This window comes from Silene latifolia, chromosome 9, assembly GCF_048544455.1.
Source record: "Silene latifolia isolate original U9 population chromosome 9, ASM4854445v1, whole genome shotgun sequence".
Taxonomy (NCBI): domain Eukaryota; kingdom Viridiplantae; phylum Streptophyta; class Magnoliopsida; order Caryophyllales; family Caryophyllaceae; genus Silene; species Silene latifolia.
Window position 1 is genome coordinate 161,060,204 of NC_133534.1, and position 10,795 is coordinate 161,070,998.

General features: G+C 38.2%; 1 protein-coding gene across 5 annotated transcripts; it reads right to left on the reverse strand.

Moving 5' to 3' along the window:
- Positions 1–6,297: 6,297 nt before the first annotated feature.
- Positions 6,298–10,247, reverse strand: LOC141600174 (putative DNA (cytosine-5)-methyltransferase CMT1). 5 transcript variants are annotated; one of them, XR_012524232.1, is made up of 11 exons: positions 10,087–10,247; positions 9,597–9,745; positions 8,814–8,933; positions 8,601–8,703; positions 8,318–8,517; positions 8,160–8,225; positions 7,804–8,064; positions 7,593–7,696; positions 7,345–7,432; positions 6,953–7,020; positions 6,318–6,682 (listed from the first exon to the last, which is right to left on the reverse strand). XR_012524232.1 is itself a non-coding variant. In XM_074420358.1 (9 exons), exons 4-8 carry the CDS (start codon positions 8,644–8,646, stop codon positions 7,625–7,627), a joined length of 645 nt encoding a protein of 214 aa, XP_074276459.1. In that variant the 5' UTR covers positions 8,647–8,703; positions 8,814–8,933; positions 9,597–9,745; positions 10,087–10,247; the 3' UTR covers positions 6,308–7,020; positions 7,593–7,624. The 5 variants fall into 5 exon arrangements, 1 of the variants encoding a protein (XP_074276459.1); XR_012524231.1 differs by having other exon boundaries at positions 6,298–7,020; XR_012524233.1 differs by lacking the exon at positions 7,345–7,432 and having other exon boundaries at positions 6,321–6,682.
- Positions 10,248–10,795: the final 548 nt, after the last annotated feature.

The following is a 10,795-nucleotide window of genomic DNA, read 5'->3' on the forward strand; positions in this document are numbered from 1 at the left end:
ACAAAAGCCTTCTTTGAAGCCATGGGGTTGGGAAAATTGTTTACTACAAGAGAATTGACATACCCCTCCCTTACCTTGGAATTCTTAAGTTCATTGAAAGTGACTAAGGTAGAGACTAGAACATACATCGAGTTTCGCCTTGCTAATGTGAATAGGCGCATCACCTTTGATGTTTTGAGTAAAGCATTAGGTCTTAGTGATACACCATACTATCATAAGATGCCCGAAAAGTATGACCCAGCTCCTCTTTGGGAGGCGATTTCCGGGAAGAAATTTGTGAGCTTACATGCTTGTCGCGCTCTATTAGTCCACCATCTGGGCATTAGAGTGTGGCACAAGGTCATCGGGAATACTATAATTGCAAGAAAAGACACTAACCACTTTACAAAGCTCGATTGTGTTCTACTTGAGTCGGCCTTAAATGTTGGAAGGGAATTCACTAAGCCTTACAATGCTCTAAGGCTTTTGGTGGAAAGATGGCTCATTGTTGATTGTGGAAAGGAAGGCACCGCTTTTATCGTAAATGGAGGTCTAGTTACTCTCTTGGCCAAGTACTTTGATCCAAATTTCAACAAGGATAACACCTATGTGGCGATCAAAGGGGGTCATCTCATTGACATGGACGCCATGTTAACAAGTACAAGTGGGTCAAGCACAACTCTCTTGACACCAACTATGGGTGGCTCACCAATGATGCTAGATCTTTCACTTTGCCTTCCAAGATATGCCGCTTGAGTGCTCATCGAACAAACTACCTACTTCCACTCTCAAAGGGCGTCGAGTACATGATCCGTCAACAAAGGGGCGAGATTGAAGAGCCCTCCTCCTCCATTGTCACACCACCCTACCCCTTCAAATATCAAGAGTTCAAACCCAAAGATGTTGAAGTGGGCAATGACTACATGACTCTACTTATGCAAGAGATGCATAAACAAGCTTACAATAATCGAGTAGATGCATACTTAGCCCAATATCCACCCCTCTTTCATTTAGCTAGGCAAGGACTACTTGACCCTTCATGTCCTTTGCCTAGTTGGGCGGATAGGGAAGTCTTCTTTCCAAGTACATCTAGGGGTGAAAGATCGGGTGAAGATGAGAATGTCGATGATGAGGTTGTTGATGATGAGGGCGTTGATGAAGAGGTAGATGAGGAAGAAGAGGCTAATGAAGATGATGAAGGAAGTGAGAAAGGAAGTGAAGAGGGAAGTGGTGATGAGTCCGCTTCTATGGAGGAAAATGATGACAATGATGATATGGTTGAGGACTTGCAAGCTTTGGAGGCTCCTACCCTCTTGAGGTTTGTCTACTTCTTTCTTTGTTTAATTTATTTTTATCTTGATCATAGTTTGGAGAGTCCTAGCAACATGAGGACTAACACCTCGGCCCCATTGAGGTGTTCTTTTATTGTTTCCATTTGAAAAATCCAAAATGACAAACTTTAGTTCCATGCATTGCATCTTGTGTGCATGAACTACCCCGAAATTTGAGACATTAGAAATAATGTCTATCTCGGTTTGGGGAAGTACATGCATACGCAACGGGAGGTAATCTAAATTACGCTCTCCGTCATAAACAAAAACCCATGCATCATGTAGTGTAGATTAGTATAGCTTGCATTTAGTATAGAATTCATGCATCATGCTTGCATAATTTCCTATCATTTTGGCCATTGAGGACAATGCCCATATTAGTGTGGGGATGGGAAATTCTAACCTAACGTTTATTCAAAAACCCAAAAAAATCAAAAAATTTCGAAAAATCCAAAAAAATTGAAAAAATTGAAAACCCAAAAACAAGTTCATTTCCTTTGTAGTGTAGTCTTGTAAATATTGTTGTATATATATTGTGTTTGTTCTATCCTTATTCACATTGATCGACTACGCCACATCCGAGACATGAGGATATTGAAGACCGCATGATATGAGCTTTCAAATCTCATTTTTCCTCTTTATGTTAATGACTACGTGGCTTTATTTTGATTGATGCGGTATAACAATGTGAATTTAGGACTTGCATTTAGTTTATATGACATATTAGTTGGTAGAATCATTTGTATTAGGATGTTTATATGTTAGTTGCATCATGGCATGTAGTTGCATGTTAGAAAAATTTTGCGAAACCGTCTACTTGGGAAGCTTGACAAGTGCATATAGGCTCTAGTAGATGCTTTTTCTTGTTAATACTTTGTTTGTTAGAATACTTGTAAAACACCCTAGGATGTGTCATGCTAGTATCCTTTGACCCATGGATTAAGGCCTAGTCAAGAGTACCTTGTGGTGTGATAACTCCTTGGCTACCGTTTATTCCAAGGTGACCCTTGAAACCATGCATCCATCATCCATGTTCTACCACATTTTTGTCATCAAAGGGAATGGGTACAAAAAGAAATTGATTTGAGTTCAATGAAATGAAAAGTGAAAGAAAGTTTGCAAAATGCATCAAATGAAAAGAGGAGCAAAAATAGAACTCCTAAAGCTTCAAATATAAGGCACCCTCACTACATATGGGGTGACTTTGAAAATGTTTCAAAGAAATGCAAATAGTTGAAAAGTTGTCAAGTATTGAAATGCCAAAAATCAAAAGAAATGGCAAAAGAAAATGTTCTCAAATGTTATATGCCACAAGAAATTGGGGGGGAAAACAAAAACAAAAACAAAAGCAAACTTTCAAAATGAAACTCAAATATCTATTGATCCCTTTATCCATCGTATCCATTTTTGTGCATGGTAGAGAAGGGACGACCCTTATTCTTGTCTAGGCAAGAGGGGGAATTCCGCGATCCTCCAGTGTTTCTAACACCATAGGGAGTCTACTCTTGACAAAAGCATTTAACGATTGAGGACAAAGGTACCCTAGCTTGACACAATTTGGAGGTGATTTACTGGTATCCTTCTAGGCTTAGTAGTTTGAAGAAATTGCATCTATGAAGGAGTGTGTACCCTTGAATTGCTTCCCTTGTAGATAATTTCCACCACTTAGATGAGGAAAGTGGCTATTCTTTTGTAGATGCATCCATTACTTGATTTTGTGTACTTTAATGTTTGGATGTGTCGCCATTTTGGCAAGACTCACCTTGCCTTACAAGAAGGCATCCTACCTCATGGTTGTCTTGTTGTGAGTTGAAGGGGCGGAGTGAGACCCGCTAATTGTATCATATCGGCTATGCTATTAGGTTAGTTTAAATAACGGTCCTAGTCTTTGTCACCTCCTTACTCGGGATGAGGAAAGGTTCGGTTTGGGGATATTTGATGTGACCATAATTAGAGCATATTTAGTCCCCGAATTAGCCTTGTTCCCATGCTTTTTAGTGCATATTTGGGTCATTTATTGTCTTTAGTCCTTTATTTTGCATATTCTTTGAGGTTTTGTTTCCTTGATAGGAAAGGAGTGCAAACCTTGCATTTTCATGGCAAAATAGAGCTAAATTGATGGAATTCAATAACCAAGCATCAAAGAGAAGACAAGACTAGAATGCCTTTGTACATACTATAGTAGATGGGCAATGATGAGAAAATATCCTTGCATCCCCGAGGAAATCCTCAAGGATTTTATGAAGAGAAAGGAAGAAAAGAAGAAAGGAAGAAGCTGTAAGACAATCCGAGCGGATTGCCCACTATCCAACCGTCCAAGAGGAGCAATCCGAGCGTCTTCCCCAGCTGGACGTCCGTCCAGAACCACCACAATCCGCCCGTCCACCCCACAAATCCGCTCGTTCAAAACACCCACAATCCGCCCGTCTCGTGCCCTGGATGCTCGGACTGTGTGTCAGCTATTTCGTCTTCTACATGTTTTATGAAGGATGCGCATATCTTTCCAAAGACCGGCGAAAAGGAGACTGGAGTCTCCCTTGAGACCGGCGATTCCTCAAGGACTTAATCGTCATTTAAGCCCTTAGTAAACCTTAATTTATGTAACTAATCCCCACTATAAATACCCCATTAGGATAATTATATTATCATGTTCATCTTAGCAATCTCTAGTGTAGTTTATATCAATCAAATCTCTCTTTAATCTTGTAATCAACATTTAATCAAGTTTTATAACAAATTTCATTTCCTTAATCTCTCTTTGGTTCATCTTTCATTTTGGGTAATTGAATATTATTTGGGTTATTATTGAGAGATTGACAACCTTCCAATCAATCATCAAAGTACTTCTATTATTCTTTGCTTTATTATTGGAATCATTAGTAGGTATAATTCTCTTAATCCCTTTTTAATTATTGTTAATTATCTTCATTTATTCATCATGTTTTACTTTGTTGGTATGATTGACAACCTTGCTAGCATGTTCAACATGATAATGAGTGAGTAGTTTCCTTAGCTAGGGTTAATGGGTAATTAGGGGAAACCAACATGGGGGATGATTCATGCTTAAATTAATATGTTTTAATAGTTTATTTGCTTGCTTGTTGTGATGTCAACTTATGCACATGTTATGTTTGATGAAATGCGAGCCTATGAATCCTTGCATTTTTTACCCATCACCTATCTTTTCAATGAGACTTGTAAGACATAAACCAACTCGAGTCTCATTAGACCATGCATATAGTTGAGTAGGGAAGATTAAGTCGACTTGTAGGTGTTGTACAGTCTAATCGATTCGGCTCCGGGACCCAAACTTTCCTAGGATTGTAAGATATAAACCAACTCGATCCATCACAACAATAATTGCTTGCTTATAATTTGAGATTATATTTGTATGATCAATTCCCATGAATCCCCTATGACCCCATGACACCCTAGTGCCTTTTATCAATTGTTTACATCCCTTTTTAATCATCTTGATTGTTTACTTTCATTGCTATTTTAGTTTAGTGATCTTCTACTTCAAACCCCAAATTGTGACACCCTTAGACACCACTAGTTGCAATTGAAAATCTCATCTCAATTCCCGTCCCTTGGGATCCAACCTTTTCTTGCCTCTTTACTAATTGTAGAGTTGTTTGTGGAGTTATAAATTGTGTTTTGGTGTAGGTGCTCCTAACGACAAGTACCGAAAACTAAACCCTCACGAGGGGTCACGACCAACGCTGCCACACAACATAACAACAACACAACAACCACGACACAACCACTGACACACTAGACCATCCACAGGAACTAAGTAGGCGAACCTACCTTTACGCGACTGCCACGATTCCATGCCAACACACGCACCCAGTAATCAAGCAACACCTATACACACAATACAAACATCTATCACTACCAAGCTAACCCTAACTGAAAAGACAAGGATACGGATGATGATGACGACGAACCTACAAGAGGAAACCTGGCAAAGGACTGCTACCCGACTCAAACTATGCTCTCCTAAAGCACAAGGACCTTCAAAGGCTTCCATGGGGTTCATATGGTGAAGGGAAGGGAAAGAGGCGACCTAAAGATCTGAAGAAATGAGGCGGAAATGATTTGCGGTTTTAACAAAACACGATTATAAACCCTCGCTGAAAACACGTTACTTGATCGAGTGGCCCACCTACTCGATCGAGTGGCCCCTACTCGATCGAGTATCCAAGCTACTCGACCGAGTAGCCTGTACTCTATCGAGTACCACCCCTAACTCAAAACACAGGATAACTTTGGCATGCACTTTTAAGGACTATTACTGCTTCCAAGGTCGGTCAACGTTGGACAACTGGTCTCTAAAAAGGGCGGGTATTACAGTTTTCCCCTCCTAAAAAGAACTTCGTCCCCGAAGTTCAACTTACCTACCTCAAAGCACAAGATACGGGAATAAACACTAATGGAAAAAACCCCTATTGCGTCAGCTGTAGAGGGCATTTTGCGTCGGTTTTTGACTGACGTATATCGAGGGGACGTATTTGATATGCGTCAGTTGTGGAACCGACGCAAAAAGTTCAACATTTGCATCAGTTTTGTCTTAAAAACTGACGCAAAAAGTTCGCCATTTGCGTCAGTTGTGTTTAAAAACTGACGCAATTGATATCATAACTGATGTATTTGCTTTATTTTTTGCATTAGTTCTTTATAGAACCGATGTATTTGCTTTATTTCTTGCGTCATTTGTTATCATAACTGATGCAATTGATATTTTGTTTTAGGGCCAATTCATTTTTTTCTCAATTGCATCATTTCTTTCAAGAACCGACGCAATTTATTAATGCTTTTTTTTATATATAAAAATTTGTTGCCGAAATCACATAAAACTCGCAATCCGATAATACCAAAACTTAAAACCTGTAACAAGAAATCCAACCAAACACTAATACATCACATGTAAAACAATACATCTTATTCAACCCAACAAGTTCCAAATACAATCCAAAGTACAAATCATCCCACAAACGTCAAAGTTACTAAGCTAATCTATACTAAATGTTCTCTAAACATCTAGTAAAACTTATATAAAACTATACATCAATCCAAACTCGATGCCACAAACCCACTAAAAGATTGACAAGTTCTGGGATGATCAAGAGCATAGTTGAGAGCTTCCTTCAGTCAGATTCAGTGTCCGCAAAACTTCTTTCAACACAGATTTGACAACACTCTTAAGCTAATAATTAGAATTGCAATGCTGTAACAAAAAGCGAACGCAAAAAGAAAGAAATAAGGAGTATGCCGTCGACATTCGATGAAGTTCCTCGACCCAGAATCACCCGGAATCAACGGCAGATTAGATAGCTCGCTTATCAAATGAATGTCCACCTAATTCTATGCTGTTATATGGAGAATTATGCCATTAGAGACGAGCAAATAGAATAAAATAATAGTACTGCCTTACTCTCGGTCATTTGTTTACTTTTTATTCTTTGTGTGAGGTATTTTAATCAAAGTTAATCAAATGAATTGTACGGTGCTAGTATATCAAACCTGCCATCAAATATACATAAACAAATTTGTGATAGATGTTGGGCTAATCAAAAGCAAGGCAGAAGAATGTTACCATGATCTCAGTACGATAAATTTGTGAGGAGAGATTTACTTACTAGGAGTAGGCGAGATTGAATAATGTAAAGTTTCACGGTACCACTTGAATTGATCTTCTCCATTAAACCTGAGAGTCAGACAGCAAACCATCAGAAGCTTAAACAGATGAGTAGTACTAGAATTGTTTCGATAACTCCTTAAAGTGTGGGTTTCTTCTCGAGATGTATTTGTAATGCAGGAAATAAAGTGAAATGGCTCAATATATTCACGAAACATACTGTTACTAAAGTAGCAGCCGGTTTACGTGATTTTTTAACAAATTTTTCATTCTGATCACCTGAAACGTGTGTTTTTTAGGGCAGGAGACTTTAACGCGGTTGAATAATGTTGTTATAATTTGATGTTCGAGGGAAAAAAAACATAAAGTCAATAGAAATGTGGTGATTATGACCTGCATAGATTATATCTAACACACGCGGAACAGTGCAAAGTATCGTTTGTTTCATCAGTTTAATGTCTTCAGATAACAGCTTCACATTCTGAGCAAACAATTAGTTATCAGAGTACTGAAAACTCCACATTTCATGAATAATGGCTTTAAGGTTTATGCGAAACTTATGTGCGACAGTTTCATATGTGAGATCAACCTAAATATTTAGCAAGAAAAATGTAAATTTTTGAGTTAAGGATTTCACTTACCCCACGCCAAAATCCAGATTGTATGCCTAAGTTCAGGTTCCATACCCTAGCCCGTCAAAAGGTTCCCAAGTATCATAATCAGGACCATAACCCTTCCAGTGCACCTATATTGTTTGGTTAAATCACAGGTTTAGCGATAAGGACTATTATATCAACCATGTGTGGTTGTTTAACGAAATAGAAGTTTAAGCGATTCAAACTTCAAAGATACCTTCAAATATAGGCTGGCCTTATTATTACCCTTGGGGTCACCGTAACAAATGCCAACGATTTGCTTCACTTCATACACTTCTTCATTGTCTAAATCTTCTGCTTTTTCAGATTCGTCTTCCGCAACATCTTCACCATCCTCAACTTTCAGAGCATCAACTATTTCGTGAGTATCACCACTCTCAATCAACAAGTAGCTTGCACATAACCTCTTCCACTCTTTGAGTAGAGTCAAAAAGTCATCGACTGTTTCATTCCTTACCTGATTGTATTGAATAAAACTAGCAACTGATGAGCACTAAATTGAAACAACAAAATAACGCATCAAAGAAACGTATTCAAGGCATGTGTCTATACCTTAGTCTCTGGATGATTGAGTTTAAGACTCTCACAAGCATACTTGTTGATGTCCACTGCCCATTTCTATAAGAACAAAAAGTAAAAATAAATATTTAGAGGGATTGAATATAGTACAACTTGAGGTAGCATAAATAAATTCAGCGCATAGTACTCACGGTGACAAGGTTGATGCCTTGCATGTTAGCACCCAAGCACAACCCCGTTGACATTGCACCACAACCTGAGTAGAGGTCTAACAGCCGTATCTCAGGACGTGGTACCTCGTCTACTTGACTCACTTCATCATTTCCGGCTTTCATCTCATCCATTTCACTAGATAAAGAAGAATGTGAATCGCCTTGCACCGGAACAGCTTCTGCAAACATGCTTAAAGTTATCTCATAGCAACAAATTAGCACAACCCATTGGATAACAGTGTGAAGCTAGAGGAAGCCATACCATGTGTTGGGACAATGAAAGTAGAGTACGACACCAAGTATTTCATATCATAGTAATAATAATCACACTCTGAGATTGCAGACTGCTTAGCAACAATGTCAAACTGAAATCGAAAAAACGAAAATACACACATATCAGATATATGTAAGAGCATTTTATCAGTACAGAAAAAATCAATGTTTAAAATAAATAAAGTATATTAGTAGGACTTACATTAGGTTTCACCCTAACTATCTTAATCTTCTCTATAAGACAGTCTAAAGGATTATCATCTTGGATATCAGAAGGAAAAATGCGCTTCCCTTCCCTCAAAGTAAAGGCTTCTTTGATAACCTGACAAATACCAAGGCAAATGAAGCATAAAGATTAATGAAAAAGGGCTTGATACAAAACACTGAAACAGTTGTGAAGAAAGCTTCATGAAGTTCACTCACTGTGTCCTTGGATCTATAATACCATTGTGCCCATCACATATTTCAGTACCCGGAAGGTCGTGGTGTCAATCCGGCATCTTGTCTCGTTTGCCTGTGGTTTGTGCTGTGGGGGAGAAGAAGGCATCTGTTTTGTGGGTTTTCCAGTTTTTTTTTCTTCCACGTATAGGCACGTGGCTAGCCCATCCTACCCCCAAATCCACCACTGCCTTTCATCCTCACTGAGTCACTTTCATCTCAATTAGTGAACTCCATCAGTGATCACCCATCCAACCAAGAGTAATAGTACTTTACTTTTATTTATTATAACTTAGCCAAAATGAAAAACTAGACGACTGGTTATAAATGAGACAAGAAAAATATCAAATACATAAACAATTTGTCGAATATTCATTGGACCAAAGGCAACTTTAAACAAGGGAAGGGTGAAAGTTAAAGACGAATCGGGTACTAAAATATGTAGCCTGCTATCAAAAGAGTAAGCTAATGCAGTACAAGCATTCCCCAACAGACACACAAAAACATAAATACTTGAATACAATGAAATGAAAAGCAGAAAATGTACCTTGAAATGAATGTAAAAAATCCCCAAAAAAACCAGCAGAAGAAATTTCCGAATCCACCTTCTACCAATATATGATTTAGGGGTTGTATCATTTTGATCAGAGCTATTATTGAGCCCAGGGGCGTCATTGTGATTGTCTTCTTTCTTCCCTGATAGTGTTAAGAGAAGTCATAAGACAAAATCTAACATCAAAACAATTTTTCCCCAATTCTATAAAAAACAAAACCCTAGCTCAGAAATTAAAGAAACAAACTTGAAACAAGAAAACCAAAACTAACCAATCATCACACAAAATAAATTTAGGCAAAAATTATCAATCAAAATCCGAAAAAAAACCCAGATCTAGTAGGTCTGAAATAGAAAAAAAAAATTAACGAATCAATGAATTTCACCCAAGAATCGTCAAAGACAACATTAATGTTGTAACAAACAAAATCAGAACTAAAATCAACAAAGAAATTGAAAAAAATGAGATGGAGAAAAAACGAACCTAGTGAAAATCGAGAGCCACAAGATTGGGACTAACGACGATGGCGACGACTTTGCGACTATCGGCACAGCCTAAGCATTTGCCGGCGTTGTAATAGTGGAGTGAGGCGTCGCACGTGAGGAGTTATGGAGTGATAGTCGAGAGCGTTAATACTTGAAGCGTGGAGAGTGACGAAGGTTAGAGGAGGTGTGTATTGAATACAGTATGTGGGTAGTGGTATGACTATATGAGTGTTTAATCGTTTTCTTTTTTTAATTAAACATCATTTGCATCGGTTTTAGATATAACTGATGCAAAAACATAATACCAAATAAGTCGGTTTAGTAACATAACTGATGTATTTGATCAAATACATCAGTTTTGCTCAGAACCGACGCATTATATACGTCAGTTTTTTCCAAGAACTGACGCAAAAAGCTTGACTATAGGGCAAAATTGCATTCCCGCCAAAACTAAGTACTTTTTGCGTCAGTTTTTATAGAACCGACGCAAATAAATTGACGCAATAAGTGTTTTTTCTACTAGTGAAAACGACATCACTATTCTTCCGACATAGGTCACTACTCCCTGGAAATACTATCCCCCCATGTCATCATCATCAACTGTCTAACACTCCATATAGACCGACTCCTGCAAGCTATTACTTGGAATACTAACCTCACCATATGGACCAACACAACCAACGACAACCCTGCTTCTCACAACTCTT